The 22,793-nt window shown below is 36.3% G+C and overlaps 2 protein-coding genes across 8 annotated transcripts in view; one reads left to right on the top strand and one right to left on the bottom strand.

Moving 5' to 3' along the window:
• Positions 1-17,841, bottom strand: part of LOC133517948 (repressor of RNA polymerase III transcription MAF1 homolog) — a 25,530-nt gene extending 7,689 nt beyond the window's left edge. Inside the window, exons 1-2 of one of the 2 annotated variants that reach the window (XM_061851437.1) lie at positions 16,212-17,841; positions 15,715-15,872 (exon numbers count right to left, since the gene is read on the bottom strand). In XM_061851437.1, coding sequence (XP_061707421.1) covers positions 15,715-15,812 — 98 coding nt within the window. In that variant the 5' untranslated portion in view covers positions 15,813-15,872; positions 16,212-17,841. Of the gene's footprint in view, positions 1-2,723; positions 3,545-15,714; positions 15,873-16,211 lie in introns of those variants that run through there. The other variant, XM_061851436.1, reaches the window with a different exon arrangement.
• On the top strand, positions 3,517-22,793 carry LOC133517946 (uncharacterized). Of its 6 annotated transcripts, none has more exons than XM_061851430.1 (7): positions 3,517-3,908; positions 5,752-5,821; positions 11,758-11,908; positions 12,201-12,454; positions 19,000-19,059; positions 21,476-21,562; positions 22,224-22,793. In XM_061851430.1, exons 1-7 carry the CDS (start codon positions 3,886-3,888, stop codon positions 22,737-22,739), a joined length of 1,161 nt encoding a protein of 386 aa, XP_061707414.1. In that variant the 5' UTR covers positions 3,517-3,885; the 3' UTR covers positions 22,740-22,793. The 6 variants fall into 6 exon arrangements, with proteins under 6 accessions (XP_061707414.1, XP_061707416.1, XP_061707419.1 ...); XM_061851432.1 differs by having other exon boundaries at positions 3,632-3,775; XM_061851433.1 differs by having other exon boundaries at positions 3,638-3,784.

The raw sequence follows: 22,793 nt of genomic DNA, 5'->3' as shown, positions 1-22,793 counted from the left end.
AAAAAAAATATATGATATACATTGCCATGCAAAGTTCAACCGAAAATTGGTTTGAACGAGATCTAGTAAGTAGTTTTTTTTTAATACGTCATAAAATTTAAAAAAAAAAATTTTTTTCATCACTCCCATACGTGTGGGGTATCTATGGATAGGTCTTCAAAAATGATATTTAGGTTTCCAATATCTTTTTTTTCTAAACTGAATAGTTTGCGCGAGAGACACTTCCAAAGTGAAAAAATGTGTCCCCCCCCCCCCCCTGTAACTTCTAAAATAACAGAATGAAAAATCTAAAAAAAATATATGATATACATTACGATGCAAACTTCCACCGAAAATTGGTTTGAACGAGATCTAGTAAGTACTTTTTTTAATAAGTCATAAAATAAAATAAAATTTTTTTTCATCAAACCCATACGTGTGTGGTATCTATGGATAGGTCTTCAAAAATGATATTGAGGTTTCTAATATAATTTTTTTCTAAACTGAATAGTTTGCGCGAGAGACACTTCCAAAGTGGTAAAATGTTGAATGAGATCTAGTAAGTACTTTTTTTAATACATCATAAATGGTACGGAACCCTTCATGGGCGAGTCCGACTCGCACTTGTAATAAAAAGCTACCTCTTTTCAGGTGATTCTAAGCTAAGAGGTACTAAAGATGACCATGATGCATATCCATACTTTTCTATAAATAAATAATTAAATTAAGATTGTATCCCTAAGGTATACATATATTGCATTTACTTCATGGACAATTAATTTAGAGGTTGCAATATTCTTACCCCCGGAGTTACATACTATGTTTTTCATCACACTTGTGAAAAAAAAACAAATTTTAAACGAAATAATTCTTAAATACGGTGTCATATCAAACGTATTGTCATTCTTTGACAGGTTAGACATTGAAGGCACAGACCTATTTGGCATTCAGCCATGATTGAAAATTATGTAAAAAAAATTTGAACTGCTATAAAATTAATCAAATGAAATATTTTTAAACATAATCAAACATATTAAATTATTAACGGCAGTATTTTAAAAGTAAAACTCATTTACACTATGTGGTTTGTATGAATTAGTGACATAATAAATAATAATAATAATTCATCCTATATACGTCCCACCTGCTGGGCATAGGCCTCCTCTCATGTGCGAGAGGGCTCGGGCTATAGTCCCCACGCTAGCCCAATGCGGATTGGGGACTTTCCTCACGATGTTTTCCTTCACCGAAAAGATAGTGGTAAATATCAAATGATATTTCGTACATAAGTTCCGAAAAACTCATTGGTACGAGCCAGGATTTGAACCCGCGACCTCCGGATTGAAAGTCGGACGTCATATCCACTCGGCCACCACCGCTTCATACATAATAAATAAATAAAATTATAACTCCCTAGGGAGTTATAGCTTTTGTTTTCACATTTCATAACACACACACATTCACATTCCCACGGGAACAATATAGGCCTTTACTATTAGAAGTATTAGAACAAATTAAATTATTTTCAGAAAATATTTTAATTTGTTTATATTTGAAGTAGAAATACTACTATATAAATTATAAACTGAAATAAATGTCATATACTAAGAAAAAGTGACCAAGGCCTCCAGTGTCCCAGGCTGGAATCGAACCAGCATCCTCTGCTATTGCGGCAGGTGCCTGAGCCACTCGGGCACCGGGGTCACGGCAGCAGTTTAATCCTAATTGTGATGAATTTGGTTATAAACTAACAACCAACCCAGCAATGGTCATCTTTTTGCTCTGATTGGCAGTCATGTTGATTAAGTCATCTGTAATACTGTTCACTAAACATGGTATCTACCCAGGTCAGTTTTTGTTTTTTTGTTTTATTTGTATATTTACTATAATTTGTGCATAGATCATAGTAGTATTTTATTTATTTATTTCCAATTAATACTTTTGCAATGAAGTATATTGCTTTTCACATAAAAAAGTCTATACTGATACTATAATTTTCGAAAATATTCACTGAGATATGAATACTGGTTTAAATTAATTATTACACTTTAATCTGCTCAAATCTGTATGGCTGGTCAATTTCAATTTTTTTTTTGTTTTTCAAGAGATTAGGGGAGATTTTCCTGGTTATTTAAAAAATGACTGGTGACCTTGCAGGTATATATTATTTATTTATTATTATTTATGAATGCACAGGCAGCTTATAGCTGATATGTGCACATCAATGTCCTGCACTTGTGTTTTGTCCATTTATAAAATGTTTGTAGAGTCTATTTTTAAAAGAATTCACTGAGGGTGCACTGATTACGGATTTGGGCAAACTGTTCCACACTTTCACTACGCGGTTAGACAGGAAGTGTCGTCTTGGGTTGCTACTACTCTGCGACCGTGTCAGCTTCAGAGAATGTCCTCTCAGTCTGTCACACATATTCCGAGTGAAAATATCACTCAATGCGGGTAATGTGGGTGCGGGTATATAAGCTGTTTCAATAAAATTATTGCATAATTAGATAGAAATTTTAACATTTATGTTGTGCCACATTTTTTATGTATGCAATTACCTATTTATTTATTTTCTATACTACATCGGTGGCAAACAAGCATACGGCCCGCCTGATGGTAAGCTGTATCCGTAGCCTATGTACGACTCCAACCCTTTCATTACTTTTGAGTGTACTACAATGCCAATTTATTTCAACCCTTTTAACATTTCCTTTATAAACAAAATAATTCGGAAGAGATACCTATACATGACCCCTTCAGGTGGAGATAGGGCTTGCAGGTCACGGGAGGTCTCTCCATCAGCGGTAAATCGTTTGTAGAAAGCTTTTTCAGTTCCAGCCATTTTGCAACTGTAGCTCTCTACGCGGCTTTGAACAGCACTATCACCGTTCAGGATCGATAGGGCGCTGCTCAGGGCCTCCAGACGACCACTCTCCAAGAGTTTCATTTTTTCAGTTTCTCTATTTCGTACGCAACAAGACTTTACCCACACAAACTCCTTGCTATTGAAACTGTAAAATTATTCGTACAGCTGGGTGCACTACTTCTGTACATAGCCGACGGGTGTATGAATATTCCTTTTCTTTTGGAATGAAGAAGCTTCACACTCGGAATCAAATTCGTCTTCTGTTCTTCTTCAGCGCTGGTGGAATGCGGGTACATCACAAATAAGAAAAGAAAGTTTAGTTTACAAATCGCTATATAACGAAGCAAAAGTATTTTTAGCTTGTTATGAGTTGGGCCAAGATCGCGTCCACTTCACTTCACTTGTCCTACAAAAACTGAACAAACACTATTTTGTGCTAGAGATCAAAATCCATAGAAGACATCGTCGTAAAATATCACTGTTAATGTTATTTTAAGTTATTTACACGAAACAATTGACACTTAGCGATTTTTAGACAAATTTACAAACAAAGAAGGAAAATAGAAATTGTTGATTTCGCAGCCATCAAACGAGTATAGACAATTAGACAAGCCTAGAAATCTTAGAATAGAAAAAAAAACAAAAACTACTCTCTCTATGGTCACTGTTTAAGAACAAGATTTAACCGTGTTTTTACCACATTGTAATGGATATTTGTCATGAAAATACGGCTCATAAGTACTCATAACTCTTAAACAAATATACTGACCGGTATTCAATTTTGACATTTACACTACAGTTTTACATGTATTTATTTTGTACATCGTAGCCGGAGAAGTCCATCGCTTATTATAATAATGAATTAATTATCAACTGTAAAATTACTAACTGAAGTTCGGCGAAGGATTGGATCCACTAAGATTTAAGGTTTTATATGTAATTGTAATTTACTTATTTCTGTGGTTTAGTCCATGGTTGGTGTGGTTTAGAAGTTGCGCCTGCGTATCTATCTAGTAAGGTTCGGGGAAAACCCTAAAATGACTGAATCACCGCCTATCGGGTAAGTCAAACCTTTAATAAATAACACCCAGTTTATAATATAATTGGCTACTTGACTGTTTTTTGTAAATAATGTCAAACGATCTTGATTTTCCTGAGGATCAAATGTCTGTATAGGACTCATGGCATTTCAGCAACACAAAGGTCAGAAATGAGAGTTAAAGTCTGACGCTTGCAGTCGACGATTGAAACGCCTCTAACAAAATGATAAGGTGATGTGACGTCACATCATATAAGTATATAAATCGCAAGTTTGACCCCATATGGAGTATTACTGTCACCTTTATAAAATAAAAATAATAGCGTTGAATAGAAATATTGCGTTTATGATATAGTTGTCATACAATTTATTTTTCAATAAAATGTAAGGACTCGAATGGTACCATGATCTTTTCTATTTTTGAAAGACAAAAGAAAAACAATTTTTTGAGACTTCAGAGCCTTGTATTTTTTATAATCTCAATATAATTTTTTAATTCCACTTTTTTATAATGGATGGCTCATTTTCTATCCATTTAACTAAATTTTGTTATAATATTCAACATGTGTCAAGTACCCAATTCTTCAAGATAATTAAAACTACAGCTTCTAGGTAATTAAAGCAACAGATTTGCAAAAAAATTGCTTCAAATACAATTTGTTAGTTATGAGAGATGTTTTAATTATGAAGCTTCATAAACGTCAGCTGTTGCTCTGTTGGAGGGTCGAAAGCAGCCACCTAAAGATGTAAAAAAAGAGTCCATCCCAAAGCAGAGAACTTTGTCAGATGATAGTTTATATGCTATTGTGAATAAATAATATTGTCAGTTGAGTGTGTTGTGGTGGAGAGACAGTCAGCTGATGCTCAAAAGGCCATAATGCAGAAGCCAGACAGCAGCATCTATTACATGTACAGTTTAGAACATTTCTATTTCAAAATAGTACATTACAATATGATTAAGAAAAATAGGAAATTTGCAACAATTAGTGATAATCAGGGGTCGGACAAAAAGTGCGGATGACGTCAAACCACTTATAGGATGATTTCAAATAGTATTTTTGATTTTCATAAACAATTATCACTTATCATTTATCAACCTCTTATTAAACGATATCGCCACTTGAAATGAGTAAGTACGTTTTTGACTGACACATTGTCAATCAGATGAACAATAAATTGACTTCGTTATTGTTTACCTATTGTATCTTCACGATTATATTTAGCTAAAATTTATATTTACTAATGTATAAGAAAACGCTCTAAAATGTCATCTTTACTCAAATATTGTGGCAATCCCACAGACTTGTTCTAACTAATTTCAAATAATTATACCTAATGGGAACAAGTTTCGTGAAATTTATTTTATTCACTACAGCACCCTACCAACTGTATTATTAATTCCATGGATTTATTTAAGATTATTTTGTTACTTCATTAATACTACTTTGTTACTACATGCCACATGGAAGTTTAAATACAAACTCAAACATCATCCTGTGTGCAAGAATACGTCATTTTTACGTCATCCGCACTTTTTGTCCGACCCCTGGTGATAATTTAAAACAATTAACATATAGGCACATAAAGTAGCCCCATATGTACTTACTGTAAATGTATTCTTGTTGCCCTATATGTAAAAAGTGTCAGCTTTTTATTTTGAGTGAGTATAACAGGATGAGGTTGAATTTAATAAAATTTGACATATAGAATTGCTTTATTATAGGTAGTCATCAGTATCACACAATGTGAAAGCTTCCTTACTATTTTCATTGTTCGCATCATGTATAAATTATATTTTATTAAATAATTTAAATAGGAAATTTTATGTTTTAATTTTGAATTTTTATTTCATGTGTAACATAAGTAATGAGCCTCCTGCTAAAAGAGCCCGCACTGATGATGATGAAAATGGTGATGTGGAGAGATATGGTGATGTAAGACTTTATTGGCATTATACTCAATCACTCATATTCATTCTCATATTTCTCTTTCATTGCAATCAAATATAGGTAATATAGGTAATATAGGTATCATCTGCATCCAAGTTATAAATTGTTGTGGTAGATCCCTTTTTTAGTTTTTCGTAAATAACTCGTAAATGGTGGCCCATAGCAAAAAATGTTCTTTCACGCAAATAATCTACATAAAATTGCCTACAAGAAAGATTAATATACACCTACCTTTAAAAAGATATTAAAGCGGGAAAGTTAATTAAAATCAATTTTATGGTCCATTTTACTATATTTTCATAAATAACTCGTAAACGGTGGCCAATAGCAAAAAACGTTGTGAAACGAAAATAATCTAATTAATAGAATCAGGCGTTACTTTGCGGAAATCCATGCTAACAAGAAAATAACGTGTTCGTCAAACAGTGCTAACCCGTTATACTTACTTGCGTATTTTTACATGCAATTAATATTCCCACCCTCCCACCGCAAAAATAAATACGCAAATAAATATACGCATATAATAATATGACTGACTGATGTCAGTTGTCGGGTGTCAGACCGTCAACATCTCCAGCATCTCCTGAGGATGCCTCGTAGAGAGGCGAAACACGTATCGAGTTTTGTACTTTTGGTGGTGGGTTGTTATATTTATTTGCGTATTTATTTTTGCGGTGGGAGGGTGGGAATATTAATTGCATGTAAAAATACGCAAGTAAGTATAACGGGTTAGCACTGTTTGACTAACACGTTATTTTCTCGCGGATTAGCAAAGTAATATTAAATTGCTTGCTTTGAAAATAATCTACACAAAATTTTCTACAAAAAATATTCAGTACTTACACTATGATACTTACACTTTAACATTTTTTTGCAATGGGCTACCGTTTACGAGTTATTTACGAAAAACTGAAAAATAGGGACCTGTGAATTGTTTGTGTTTTACTTTCGCCCTTCAATATTGTTTTAAATATTGATCCTAGAGAAAAGTGTTCTAAATGTTTGTTTTTGGAAATATTATGTTAATTATTTATGTATAAGAACCTGTTTTGTTATGAGCTGCAATTTACGAGTTATTTACGAAAAACTAAGAAGCAACTTTAAAATTGATTATTATTAATATTCCCGCTTTAGTATATTTTTAAATGTCAATCCTAGCGAAAAGTGTTCTATTTGTTTCTTGTAGATAATTTTATGGTATTTATTTATGTACGAGACATTATTTTGCTATGGGTCATACTTTACGAAAATGAAATAAAGGAACCTTAGAATTGATTTTAATTAACTTTCCCTCTTTAATATCTTTGAAAACATTGATCCTTTCAAAAAGTGTACTACATCTTTTTTGTAGAAATGTTTGTGTGGGTTATTTACGTTTAACAACGTTTTTTTGCTATTGGCCACCGTTTACGAGTTATTTACGAAAATATAGTTATTATATTGCGATATAATCGCCGGAATTCGGGAGAGCACATGGGAATGCCTACCTGACAAATCCAGACTGGTTTTGTAGTAGTACCCTCTTATTTCAATACACTACATGCCTTCCCCTTGAGATAGTTCACTAAAACTACGTTTCACTAATCACTGATAGCTCACTAACACTAAGTTTCACTGTTTATTGGTAGTTCACTAACACTAATTGTCCATTACACTCTATCATATATCTATACTAAACCTAACTATCATCGTCTACCAATCTTTGTTTGAATCTTCAGTCTGTTCATAATCAGACTCTGACAGACTCTCATAGGAATCTATGTCTAATCTCTTGGATTCCATGTTTTGTGTTGATGAAGGTGATCTTATTCGTTTGTTGGTTGGCGGTATGCGTTCTTGGCTCTGGTTAAACGTATAATCCTGAGGCCCATAAACCCCTATGATATCAGCCCACTGTGAGGCCGGGGGGGTAGCATTTACTTGTACATTAATTTCCTCATCTTCATCACTATCTTCACATGGTTTACTTTTCTCCGTGTCATGTATAACTTCACGACCAGTATCTTCTGATGTATTCTGGCGGATATCTCTCGCCTCTCCCCCATGACCTTGTATCTGATTAATATGTCTTTTCATCAGCTTCCCGTTCCATCTTATTATATACCTACAAATGCCTTGTCTCTTCTCTATCACTCCTTTCAAACAGCGTGGCCCTGAACTGAAATTCCGGAAATACACTGTCTGTCCCGTTTGAAATGAACGTAATTTATTGTTTTCATTCTCATCAGCACATACTTGCGTTTTCTATTGGTTCTTAAATGTGAGAGGATTAAGGTGGTCAAACTTTGTCCTGAAACGCCTATTATTTAAAAGTTCCACTGGTGACTTGTCGTTAGTACTATTCGGTGTAGTACGCAACCCATATAATATTGTAGGTAATTTTATGCTCCATGCAAGTGTGGACTGTTTCTTTAATTTATTCTTAACTGTCTGAACAGTCCTTTCGGCTTACCCATTAGACGCCGGATGGTAAGGCAAGACTATTCTTATTCCATTTGTTGATAGGAATTCTTTAAACTGATCTGAAATAAAACTTCTGCCATTATCACTGACCAAGGTGTCTGGTAAACCTTGTTCTGGAAATATGTCCCTTAAAACATTTATTACTTTTATTAGTGTCCCTGAGCTTATATCAGGAACAATCTTTACTTCAGGCCATTTTGAATAAGCATCAATCAGTATGAGAAATGTTTTGCCTTGAAATGGCCCCGCATAATCAATATGCAACCATGACCATGCCTTCTCCAGCCACTTATGGCCCACTTGTGACGGCATATTTCTGTTTTCAGCACAAGTTTCGCATTTTTTTACCAAATTTTCAATTTTTTTATCTATAGCCGGCCACCAAAAATAACTCCGTGCTATGGCTTTTATTATCACTATCCCGTCATGATTTGAGTGTAATTCCTGTAGGACATAGGACCTCATTTTGTCCGGTATAATTACCCGATTACCCCACAGAATGCAATTTTTATAATCTGAAATTTCGTTGCGTTTCTGCCAGTACACCTTTTATTCCGCATCCACATTGCTAGGCCACCCGTTTGGACTCCAGTATATTACCTTGCTTAATGTATTATCTTTAGCCGTTAGTTTCGCCACTTCACTGGCTGACAGTTCAAGGTCTGATGGAGTTTCTTCTATGAGCAGGACTCCTAAGTATTCCTCTTCAGACGATTGGTCATAGGACGGCCACCTGCTTAAAGCTTCCGCGTTTCCTAGCTTTTTAACCTCCACGTATTGTATTTCTTAAGGCCAAATACTATAGCTGCTGCCTCTTTGTCTATCTGACCATAATTACTTTCATGAACGTTCATAGTTCTTGAAGCAAACATTACCGGTCTGACAAATCCATCTTCCATCACATGTTCCAAAACAGCTCCCAAGCCAAACTGTCTAATGGACTAGAGTGTCAGTACTCCGAGTACTCGACAACATCTTGCGCAACTTTTCAAATGCCTTTTGATTCTGCATAGTCCAGTGACATCTCACATCCTTATTTAACAACTTATACAGTGGTTCAGCAATATTAGCTTTGTGTGGTAAAAACCGATCATAAAAGTTAAGCTATCCTAAGAATGCTTGGAGCTCTTTAACATTACTTGGGGCCGGTGTACTCTCAATTGCATTTATTTTCTCTTTACATGGATGTATACCACATTCATCAACGAGAAATCCTAAAAATTTCACGCTTCTTACTGCAAAATTACACTTTTCCTTGTTTACCCTTAGGCCAGCTTCTTGTAATTTCTTTAACACCATTTCTAATCTGCAGTTATGTTCAGTGACATCTGTGCCACTTACAACAATATCATCCAATAACACAGCTATCCCTCTTATTCCTGCAAGCAAGGAAGATGCCTGGGCACGCCTTGACCTCAAAAGCCAAACGTTTCATTTTATAGAGGCCTTTCGGTGTATTTATTGTTAATAGCTGTGCTGTTGCCTCATCCGCACTAACTTGGGTGTATGCCCTTTCTAAACCAATTTTGCTGAAAATTGTGCCACCTTGTATAGATGTGAAAGCCTCATCCAGAGTAGGCAGAGGGTATGTATCAGTGTCGGTTACCATATTTACTGTAGACCTATAGTCACCGCAAAGCCTTACATTACCATTCGGTTTCAGAACTGGTACTATAGGGGTAGCCCAGTCAGAGTGTGCCGTTGGTTCCAAAACTCCTTCCTCTACTAGTCTGTCTATTTCCTTAATCACTCTTTCCCTCAAAGCAAAAGGAATGGGTCTACTTTTCAAAAACTTAGGCACTGCTCCTTCCATAGGTTTAATGTTCACCATGGGGCCTTTATATTTTCCCAAACCTTCCTGTGATGTTTATCACTGTATCTCTGGAGAAGTCTTCTTATTTCTTCAGTGCTTATTTTCAAATGCATTACTCCTTGGTCCTGTATTCCGAATGGCCGGAACCAATTACGCCCTAAGAGGCTAGGTCCATGACCTCTGGCTATATACATCATAAGGTTATATTGCAAACCCTTAAAAGAAGCTTGCACTTCAGTGTTCGCCAATATTCCTAATTGGTTCTCTGTTCACGTAGTCAATGCAACATCATCCTTTTCCCCTTCCAAATGAGTCTGGCTGTCACTTCAGAAATTAGAGTATACGGACATCCCGTGTCAACTTCCATTTCAATGTTAGAACCCTCAATTGATACCTTTACCATAATGGGATCAACTTTATTTTCTCTAACATTGTTTACATTTGCATACAACCCATTACAATTTGATTTATGTCCACCATCCTGTTTATTATTGGTAAGATACACTGCCTCAATGTGACCAATTCTACCTCAAGCATTACATCTACTCCAACGGAATCTGCACTCCCCCTATGCTGCCTATTACATCTGAAGCATAATTTATTCTGTTTGTCAACTTTTTTGTTAGTGATTTTGTTTACTTCCATGGGTTCATCGACCTCCACATTTGGATTAGATGGTCCTGGCACTACAATAATACTGGAATCAAATGTGGCACTCTCATGTGAAAATGCTATCTCAGTTGCTTGAATAAATGTCAGCTTTTCACATTGTAACAATTTCCTTTGAAGTAGAATAAGAATTACGTAAAGTTCGGTCCAAGTCTGTAAAATTGCAATGAATACTCATTTTCCTTAAATTTGTCACATAATCTCTGACCTTTTCCCCCTCCTCTTGATTTCTTTAGTGAAACTTAAAATATTCTACAATCTCATTAGGCGTGGGTTGGAAATGAGCCTTCAAAAATTCTAAAATTTGTTTATAGGTTATGTTCCCTATACTAGTTAGTGATGACAAAGAAACTATTAAATCAAATAATTGAGAGCCACATACCGCCAACAAATTAGCCTTTTTCTGGTCTTCATCCACAATATCATTTGCACTTAAACAGAATTGAAACCTTGTAATGTAGTTTTCCCAGCAGCCATGACCCATATCAAATTCACCAAATTTAATACCCATTTTTTGAACTTTGCACTCACAATTTCACAAAAACTCACTAAAACACAACGATTTGCCTCGTCGCCACTATTATATTGCGATATAATCGCCGAAATTCGGGAGAGCACATGGGAATGCCTACCTGACAAATCCAGACTGGTTTTGTAGAAGTACCCTCCTATTTCAATACACTACAATAGTAAAATTGACCATAAAATTGATTTTAATTAACTTTAATGTCTTTAAATGTTGATCTTAGCGAATAAGTGTCCTGAATCTTTTTTGTAGGCAATTTTATATAGATTATTTGCGTGAAAGAACATTTTGTGCTGTGGGCCACCGTTTACGAGTTATTTAATTAAAACTAAAAAAAGGTACCTTAGGGATATTTCCTCTGAATTCTTCAAATGCACTCCTGAGTGGTCAAACGGGGTCACCCACTTTCAATCACAACTGTATTGATTTAAATCAAACTTATTTTTACAGATTGAAATGTACGCCGATGAGCCAACCATATTAGAATATCTGAACAGTGATGTCCTGGGCATTATATTGGACAAATTGAGTACTGATGACATTTTGGGCACAATTACAGTTAGCAAGAAGTGGCGTAATGCAATGTTGGAATATTTGAAAGGTTTTTCAACATGTTAATTTTTTTAGTAATTTAATTTTCTGTCTCTGTTTTGTCTCAATTCCCAACTGAAACAAGACACATCTTGGTCTAGCGAGCAGAATGTTAGATCTGCTGAAGAAGTAAAAAGAAGAAAAGTTTTTTAAAAGTTTTAGTTTGGTTACATTTAGAGTACAAACTTTGTCTATGAATCCAGAATATCTTGTTAGGGAAAAGCAAAAACTTACACTCAACCAAACGTGACCAAAACTTCCAGTGGCTTGACTAACTGTAAATGTTTGTCTACCTATTACAGGTTCACATTATTGCTTCGAACACTACTATTTGCCTAGATTACATTTCGTGCCCCGTCTCCTCGGTTTAGTAAGCACCAATGACGTGCGTGGAAGTCGCTCCACGCCATTTGATACATGTCTTGGAGATTTGCGAAATTTCCAAACTAAGATCATGGAGTTGGGCCCAGGCATCGTCAAGATTATATTGGATTGCCTTAACCAGAACAGCTTGAGAACTATAACCCAGAACTGTCCTAATTTAAAAGAACTCATGGTATGTACCTAATAATAGAATGTAGGTCTGACAAGGTTAAGAACTATACTTTGTAGATTTTGTAACTACAATTTTGGTACTAAAAGGTCTTCATGAAAAGCAAAATTGAATTTTGGGACCAAAATTAAGTGTATCTATCGAAGTTTCCGTTTCGGCACGTTTCTTTTTGTTTTTTTTTTTTTTTCAAAAAAGTATGGTACATTTTAAACTTAAGTTAGGTTCGTAAAACTTCCGAACCTTTTGGCCGTGCTGATACTTATAAAATTGTACTTTCGGATCGGGTTTGGCTAGTTTTCTATAATAATATGGGAATTTTAATTTAGCCTTTCTTAATTAGAATAGCCGTGGTTTGATATGCACTTGGCCGGTTTTATATTTGTTTATACCACTTGCACATTCATACCTGTCTAAAAAATAAAAATAATGGCCACCGCCACATACGTGGACCCCGGTACGTCCTTAAACTACGTCCAAAAGAGAGGTATGGAATATTGAGGTATTGTATAGGTATTGTTGTAGGTATTGAGAGGTATTGTGAATATCATCTCGCTTTGTGTGGTAGGGCACAGCACAGGGGATGTCATTCCAGATCTAGAGCCGAGCCCAACTGGGGAAGTACCTCCACCTTACAGAAAACCGCAGCCAAGTAACACTAGACCCTACTCATAGTGTTGTGTTCCTGCCGGTGAGTAAGGTTGCCAGAGCTCAACGAGTGTTGGGGTCGGCAACGCGCATGTAACTCCTCTGGAATTTCAGGCGTACATAGGCTACGGAGACTGCTTACCATCAGGCGGGCCGTATGCTTATTTGCCACCGATGTAGTATAGAAATAAATAAATAGGTAATTGCATACATAGAAAATGTGGCACAACATAAATGTTAAAATTTCTATCTAATTATACAATAATTTTATTGAAACAGCTTATATACCCGCACCCACATTACCCGCATTGAGTGATATTTTCACTCGGAATATGTGTGACAGACTGAGAGGAATACATCTACTTACCAAGTTTGAACAGTATAGCTTTTATAGTTTCGGAAAAAAGTGGCTGTGACAGAATCGGACAGACAGACGGACATGACGAATCTATAAGGGTTCCGTTTTTTGCCATTTGGCTACGGAACCCTAAAAAAGGAGGCGGAGAAGTTAAATCGGCAGCTGAATTGCAAAAAAATGGAAATGGGCTTGCAAAAGATATCCTGACAGTGCTGTGCAAGACTTAATGAGCCGGATTCGACGCAAAGGACGCAGTATGGCATATAGAAAACAAATTTAATAATTGTGTATATTTATAAAAACTGTCGGCCAATAGAGTCATGGGATCTGTTTTCCGGGATGCAAAAGGAATAATAATGGTTGATTATCTTTAGAGAGGTAAAACTACAAATTCCGACTATTATTGCGAGTTATTACGCAGATTACGCGAGGCTCTGAAGATAAAAAGACCTGGAATGTTGACATAGAAAGTTATCTTCCACCAGGACAATGCACGTGTTCACACGTCACTAAAATCGATGGCGGAATGTGGGTTTGAATTATTGCCCCACCCACCCTATTCACCCCTTCTGTTCCCCAATTAAAAAAAAAACATACGGGTGGGGTGGTATGAAATTTTCAAGCAACGCCAAGGACCAAGCTGAGGTGGATGCCTATTTTGATGGTCTGGAGGAAAGCTTCTTCAAAAGTGGTGTAACGGCTCTGGAATCCATGGAACAAGTGCATTGAACTCGAAGGGGACTATGTAGAAAAATAAAAAAAATGTCTTTTGTGTTTAATATTCAGTCCGCGAATTTTTCAATCCACCTTCGTACTTCAAATTTATAAAAAATTATCTCATAATGACAATATCCAGGGAGGAAAACGGGGACTACGTTTGTATAGAGAAGCGGTCGCTCAACTTCGTCTTGACAAACGATTCGTAAACCTTCCCCCAATGGTCAGTTAAGGCCACCCCACACTAGCGTCTTTTGACTGGCAGCGTCTAGTAAGCGCTATGGAAAATGGCGTCGTTGCGCAGGTGCGCTAACGTTGCGTCGACCAGCAGCCAGTAGACGCCGACGCTCAGGACTCTCGGGAGATGCTAGTGAGGAGTGAACCTTAAGACAGTCATTTATTTTTATTGTCTAACGGAAACCGAAGGTTCGGTGTTACATCAGTTTCGGCTTAAGCCGAACCCGAAACGTTTATTGACGTGTTAAGATCATTGAACAATTTTTTTTTATATTTATATTAATACAACCCGGCAGCTTGAACATGTCATGCTCGCTTTAAGCTTACACGGGGTACAGGTTATGTTAAAGTATGTAACTTTTGAGTGGCATTAACGTGAGACACTTCATTCGGTTCTTGTCTGTTTTAATTTTTTGTCTTTTAATTATTTATATAAGAATTCAAGCCTTGGAGACCCTTTACATCTCTAAGGATAATTTAATATCTTTTTTAGGGTTCCGTAGTCAACTAGGAACCCTGAGCTGAAATTTAGCATGGATATATAAATCAATAAAGCCGATAAAGTCGTACAATAAAATCTAAAAAATTTTTTTTTTTAGGGTAGGGTAGGGTAAAAAAAATTTCACTCCCACTTTACGTGTAGTCCCCTACACGTAAATTGGGAGTGAATTTTTTTTTTCGCCTCAACCCTAGAGTGTGGGGTATCGTTGGAGGTCTTTCAAAACTAATAGGGGTTTTCAAGAAACATTTTTTGATAAAGTGAATATATTCGGAGATAATCGCTCCGAAAGAAAAAAAATGTCCCCCCCCCCCCCTCAAACTTCTGAACCATAGGTTCAATAAATGAATTCTTTAATGTATGATGGGCAGGATTGCCCTAATGTACTTTGCATATCATCATAAATTTGCTTCGGTGTCAATCCTTTTTTATGCAGGTATTTAATCACAGCACGTTGCTTTAACTTCTCCATTTTCACGATATCTAGCGACACGCTACTTAAAAAAAAACAACGGGCACTTCGGGAGTGCCGGCAGAAGTGAAAATCAATCAGTCTTGAAAATCTTATAGAAAACAAAAGTTAACACTTTATACTAGCAGAAATCAACTTAATCATCATTAATATCATCTAAGATACAAAAAATAGCATGCTTCACAGCAGGAACTAAAATGTTCTACAGAAAAAAACAAATTTTAACATTCAAATCAACAAAATTTTCCTTTTGAAAAATTTCGGGTCTGTGTACGCGATCGACCTCGACCTCGTCCTCGAATAAGTTGCGGGGCTGGTGGAGGGCTTGCACTCACAGGTTATGAGCTGGTACTGCTGTCACTGTCGCTTTCGATGGCCGTGTTCTCCACAGAAATATACTCGTCGTCTGTATCATTCCCTCCAAAAGGATCATCTTCGTCGTCTTCGAAATCAGACTGCTGGAGCAAGTCCAACACTTGACTATCTTTTATAGCTGAAAAAAAAAACTTTATAAACCCGACGGCCTAATACTAGGACAATATCAGCTAATTTCTATCTAAATATCTATAATTTTCTTTATCACACGGACACATATATAAACACATTAGAGTAAGGAGCATAGTAAATTAATATGAAAAGCAATTTATGGTATGACCGCCCAGTGTACTAGTACTAGAACGAATACATTTTCATACAAGAATCATATTAAAATATACGAAATTAAGTTTAAATAACAGTATTTACGAATGATTTATTTCTTTATCTCGAAAATAAAACCAATCGTAGTGAATAAAATGTAAAGATTACAAAGATAATAATAAGTTAAACTAACCTCTTCTCGTTGCACGTGTCATTGCTGCGACGTCTTGTGACAGAAGACCGAAAATATCCCTCCCCGCTTACTTCAAGCAGTGCTGCCACAATGCCAAATATATACACTAACTAACCAGTAACGTCAAAATGACATGGCGGGTAATTCAAATCCACCTGGAGCGTGTAAATATTTTGTCCTAGTACTATCACGCTGGGTCTTGGCATCAAGTATCTATTTTGATACTTGGGCTTTCACTGCAAACCGATTTTGTCCTAGACTCCTAGTATTAGTACTTCGGACCCCAGGAGGTTAACGTTGTGTATTTTTAATATTTTGGAATGGTTAGGGATTAATTTTGCACGAATTGCTTTAAAAAAATGAATACTTCAGAACTATTACAGTTATTTAATGCTTCTACTGCAAATCTACTGGCTTCAATGACATAGTAACAGTTTTTCGATCTGGGGGCCGATTTTTGAATTTCGAGTGCTCGATTTCGTGTAATTCCCTTCAATTTATCTCGACCAGAAATATATGATCATTGTCAAGAGGGCGCTATTATTCTCATGTAGGATGACAGTTCAGTTTAGTATGAAAAATTTAGTTCCAATGAAATTCCGCAATATGGCGCGTGATCATATTTTACTGGTCAGGCTTTATATTAACCATAGCTTTGCCCTTTCGTTTGACTTTGGATTTTTGTATTATAGAGTTATGAGAAAAAAATATAAACAAATTAAAAAATATATATATTCCTTCTCGTTAATATCACGGGTTATAAACTTATAAATTTAATATATATAAAATTGTGTAAAAATATGTTCATGTCCAAAATGTTAATATACAGAGAGAGAATTAGTACTACGTTTGTATGGAGAAGCGGTTGTCCCCTTTCCTCTTAACTATGTCGACTATGGTATGGTCGACGAAATATTATTTTTCGTGATATTGAGAACCCGACCCCATCCAATGCAGCACTGTACAAAGAATTTGTTGGCAAGGCGTTAAAGCTTTGTTTTTTGTCGCTGGATGTTCAATACGTGCACCGATTCTATTTAATAAATATTATACACTGATTTAACTAACACGAAATTTTTCCTTAAATGAAAAATCCGTGAGATAAAAGAAAAATTGATTCTTTCTTTAAATCTTCTTCTATATGCGAAATCATCAAGGTCACTGTTACTATCACTAGCGTCACTACTACTCGCATGGAGAGCCATTTTGAGCTACGCGTATGTCAACCACGACATACTACAATTGTCACGCAACTCGACACAGCTTCAACCACATGTCAAGATTCACCGATAATTCTACAAATATGTCGAGTAGAAAAAGTAATTCTTGGTTCACAACATAATTGTAATACAGACAATTGTAGCAAAATGCCTGTCATGTTTGTAAGCATTTCTATAGAAAATATTTTATAAAATATGTCACCTGTCGCTTGACAATTGTCGCTCGACATATGTCACTGAGGTTGTCGTTGAGATTCAAGATGGCGAAGACGTCTCGAGAATATTTTTTTGTGTTTTGCTCATTTATGTTGTTCAAAGTGTAGTATTGATAGCTTATTATGCAGTGAACTATCGTGGAAGTGTGCAGTTAATGAAAAACTAATCTTGAAACGTGTTAAACCATGTTTTAATCAACATCCGGCAATCCATCGTGGCTTTTAGTAAAGTCCAGCTATCTCTTTACTAAAAGCAACTACCGAACAACGTCATGCTCTACGAGCACACTTAAAACTTACAACGAAACTTGACATTGGCAAAATCATCATAGATTTGATGGAAGCTATATTTTAAAAGAAGAAGATATGTCACTGACAATTATTGTAGCCGTGGTGAAATAGGGGCCTGAAGGTGCATGGTTAAATTAGTCGGGCAGATGCGTTTACGCTTGTAGTAACCCTACTGCATAAACAGCATGACCCTTTAACTTAAAACTTACGTAACGTTGCTCAGTACCCCTAGTGTAAATTTAATCGACATCATAACGTGACTAACGCGTTTGCGTTAAGTCTCATTTTGTATAGGATTTTGAGTTTCCAAAACGTCCCGCTTGGCGCGCTCTTTCTAAATCACATACAAAATGAGAACGCAAACGCGTACGTCACGTTTCGAAATAGAATTTATTTACACTAGGGGTACAGTACCTACAGTCCTACAGAAAGCATTAGCCGCACAATAAAAATGTCAATTTTTTATTTTATTTTCGTTGAAATCGAGTTAGGTTTAGCTGTAATTTCACGAAGCCTATCGAGAAGAATACAATGAAAATATTATTTCCTTCGCATTTGGATACCTACTGTTCCTCATTCACTGTAAAAAATACCCGGCAAAACACACAGAAACTGCGGATGAAATAGATTTTTTCGAGTAATAAAAAATATTCAAATATTCCAAAATTGAGCGGCCGAATATTCGAATATAAAAACAGGTCGAATAATCGAATTGCAAGCCCTATTATTACCAGCTCATGCGCTGCGATCGCTATACTGTACCGCCACCATGCACTTCGCACGTAGCCAATAAAACAAACGAAATAGAGCAAAAACAAGTTTCGTATGAAAATCTTCAATTCGATGTATTTTTTTAACTATGGTATCTGAGGCTTCATAAACTAATTACGTGACTAGATATACCTAATAATCGTTTTAAAATGAGAGTAACTACGTTTGTATGGAGAACCGAGCTTGCTGGGGACCTTTAAATACTTATCTAAGTCTCCAAACATAGCAGAACATATTATGTATGTTTTGGTATTATCTAAATAATAATCAGTTATTTGAAATTATTTTTAGGTAGTTGCAATGCAAGAACATCCTACTCACGAGATAGTATTACGGAATGGAACACGACAGGTATTGTAAACTGTAATACACTTTACAGTACATATGGTGCTACTTTATAGCACTAGTGCGAAAATTAGCATATTACGTTACTGTGTCGAACATTTAAAGGGCCATATGTACTGTAAAACGTTGTATGTATGTGCGAATAGGTAATTCGCAACTCGTGTCGATTTAATACACTCCCTTCGGTCGTGTTTTAATTTATCGCCACTCGTTTCGAATTTCCTATTTTTCGCACTTGTATCGTAATGTACTATTATTGCATATGGGCCATTCCATCTGAATTCGACAAATGGGGTGCGCCGTGTGATTTTTAATTTGAATAAAAAAAATGGAGAACACCACCACCATTTATTTTTATAATATTTTAATTTCAGAGCAGTGTCCATTCGAAGGAAAAAATCGGGTCAAATTCCTACTTGTACATAATGTGGTCTAACTTTTGATTTAGAATAGGTAACCAAATAAATCTTTCTTTATTTGATTAGGTGTGAAATGAGTATTTTATATTGTGTGACAAAAGTTAGCTACACCAACTACAAACAAAATGGTGGCCATCTAAAATGTTCACGCTTTCGGTCCATTTTTACGATTTTCAACTATTTTCTGTGGCAACCCTATGGCACATCAAGAGTTAATTTTTTTCTAAAAAATAAGACATTATCGTAAAAATGGACCGAAAGCGTGAACATTTTAGATGGCCACTGTCCAGCTTTGGCCTTGTATTCTATAAGATTTTTTCGTATTTACTGTGGCAACACCAGCTCACAGTTGGAATTTGAATATTGCTCTGTCATAGACACGTCAGAGTCAGTGTTTCATCAACCTACCACTAGTTAACATCGTATTTCGTCGTTCTCGCTAATTTTCGCAACTTATTGAAAGCACTACTGCCAATCACGTCTCTAGTATTTAGACTCAGTTTTGTGTGGACGAAAGACACCAGGCACATCCGCGAAGTGGAAAATCCGAGGTCTAAGTTGGACGACTCAAGGTAACGGTTCTGAGCTTACTTCTAGCTGGCGACAAGGACAGCCAGAATCACCACCAGCGGTCTTCAACGGCGACCAACGATTCAGCCCCACAACTCCCGGACTGAAAGGTAACTTCGCCCTACACATTTCACATTTTAGTTTCAATTTAATATTCTAGTCTTAATATTTCACAACTTTCTTGCTCAACCGGCCCCTAAATTTCATTCCCTATCGCCCCCCTTTTTAGGGTTCCGTAGCCAAATGGCATAAAACGGAACCCTTATAGTTTCGCCATGTCCGTCTGTCTGTCTGTCTGTCTGTCTGTCTGTCCGAGGCTTTGCTCCGTGGTCGTTAGTGCTAGAAAGCTGAAATTTGGCATGGATATATAAATCAATAAAGCCGACAAAGTCGTACAATAAAATCTAAAAATTTAATTTTTTTTTGGGTACCTCCCCTACACGTAAAGTGGGGGTGAATTTTTTTTTTTCGCTTCAACCCTAGAGTGTAGGGTATCGTTGGAAAGGTCTTTCAAAATTAATAGGGGTTTTCAAGAAACATTTTTTGATAAAGTGAATATATTCGGAGATAATCGCTCCGAAAGAAAAAAAAAATGTGTCCCCCCCCCTCTAACTTTTGAACCATAGGTCCAAAAAATATGAAAAAAATCGTGGAAGTAGAGCTTAAGAAAGACATTAAATCAAAACTATAGCGGACATGATCAGTTTAGCTGTTTTTGAGTTATCGCAAAAAGTTTTCCCTTCATAGTAAAAAGACTTACTTTAATTAGGTACTGATTATGCAAATTTGCCTATTTGTTTAACTCGGGTGAAAGGTACCATTTACTACACTTTAAGCTCCAGTTTAGCTTATTGTGACGGGAGAGTAACTACGGAACCCTACACTGAGCGTGGCCCGACATGCTCTTGGCCGGTTATTTGAATTACAGTCCACTCTCTATTGAACACTGAACAGCCACTATTTTGTTTGTAGTTCGTTTAGCTAACTTTTGTCATACAATATAAAGTACTCATTTCACACCTAATCAAATAAAGAAAGATTTATTTGGTTACCTATTCTAAATAAAAGTTAAACCACATTATGTACAAGTAGGAATTTGACCCGATTTTTTTCCTACGAATGGACACTGCTCTGAAATTAAAAGATAAAATAAATAAATGGTGGTTGTCTAACTCTTCTGGTATCATAAAGGTTATCCTAGATTATTTTCAATTAAATGAAATTGCCTGCCTGCTTAATTTCAATTTAATAAATTGAGAAATTTATTAAATTGAAATTAAGCAGGCTCGGAAGCTAATATTAAGCACGGCATTTGGCATTAGAATGTATTCCAGTTCCCTATCAACCAGTTTTAACAAATGGTCTTCGTAGGTATATTACATTTTTAATGTATTTACTTTTTTAATATGTACATATATTTGTTTTGTTAATAGTGTGAACCGCTGTCGTTTACCGAGGAGGTCCGGCAATGCTTGAAGGAGTTGCAGTTGAAACGTGTCATGTTCATTGATTGCAAGATCGTAAGTGTCGTTCGAGACGGTCTGTCCACATCTGGAAATGCGTCGCTAAGCCTACCTACTATTTGTGAATTGACGCGCACTGTACCTAATATAGTAGAAATTTTCTGCGGTGTTTTTTTCGACTTAGAACTTAATATAGATATTAAACAAAAGGCACTGTTTCTTTTATGGAGCGCTGGTAGCTACCGAATCCGCCACGAGTGAGAAGAACAAGCCCGTTTTACCTACCTACGCAAATGCCTGCGTGCGACCATTCCGCAAACAAGCGCGTTCGCCAGATGTGGACATGGACGCACCTTGACAATGATAACTATTAGGTTATAATTAGTAGCAGCACGATATAGTTACCTGTACCTAACTCATATTAATAGACTGTGTAAAGATCTCAAGGTCATGAAAGTTTTGCGTGTAAACCATTCTTTTATCGATGCATTAATCTGTAGGCGTTGACCTTATTAAGTGCAATCACAATATTAAAGTATCACAAACATAATGGAATTATACCGCTGTTATGCAAATTCTTCGGTGGCGCCAACAGAGCGGCGGCGGAAGACTACTTAACTTTTACGTTGTCATGTAAAGTGGTCGGTGGCGGTCAAAAGATTAAATTATATTACTTACTCTCGGTGTCGCAGTACAATATTGAACATATTTATTTCAGGTCACCGATGAATATGTCAGCGAATTTCTTAAGAGCGACTCCATTGAAGAACTAGTAGTCACCCGTAGTCTATCAGTGGAAGGAGATTGTTTGTCCTGTCTGAGCCAGAAGAAGGAAAATAACTTAAAATCCCTTCGTCTAGTCGGTTGCGGGTTGGAGAACTTGGACCCCGCCGTCGCTAAACACCTGACCAATCTTAGAACACTCGACCTAAGCAACAACTCTTTAGAGTTACTACAATATTTACCCCCCTTGCTGGACAAGATGTGTAATTTGGAAAATTTATTTTTGAATTGCTATCCTAACGCTGGCTTGGGCGAGGGATTTGTGGAGTGCCTCGGTCGGCTCGGCCGGCTGAAGCACCTCAGTATGTGTTGGAACGATAACGTGAGCGACGCGTGGCTGGAGGCGGTGGCGCGAGGATGCCCGGGGCTGCAAACTTTGGACATCGAGACAAAAAGTGAGCAGGAATATTTATTTATTGTGCACTTTGTAACTACTAACTCACCTATTTAAGAGGCTGTCAACACCCAATGTCCTTGAAATTGATAAACAGTTTTTTAAGAAAGA

Source organism: Cydia pomonella, chromosome 5 (assembly GCF_033807575.1).
Source record: "Cydia pomonella isolate Wapato2018A chromosome 5, ilCydPomo1, whole genome shotgun sequence".
Lineage (NCBI taxonomy): Eukaryota > Metazoa > Arthropoda > Insecta > Lepidoptera > Tortricidae > Cydia > Cydia pomonella.
The sequence above is the reverse complement of the archived record's forward strand: the minus strand, read 5'-3'. Positions and strand labels throughout refer to the sequence as shown.

Bases quoted from the DNA above. Each gene is read 5' to 3' on its own strand.
- LOC133517946 (XM_061851430.1), top strand. From the start codon at position 3,886: ATGACTGAATCACCGCCTATCGG. The intron at 11,909-12,200 runs GTTTTTCAACAT...TACCTATTACAG, and splicing joins AATGTTGGAATATTTGAAAG to GTTCACATTATTGCTTCGAA. The intron at 19,060-21,475 runs GTATTGTAAACT...TTTTGTTAATAG, and splicing joins TACGGAATGGAACACGACAG to TGTGAACCGCTGTCGTTTAC.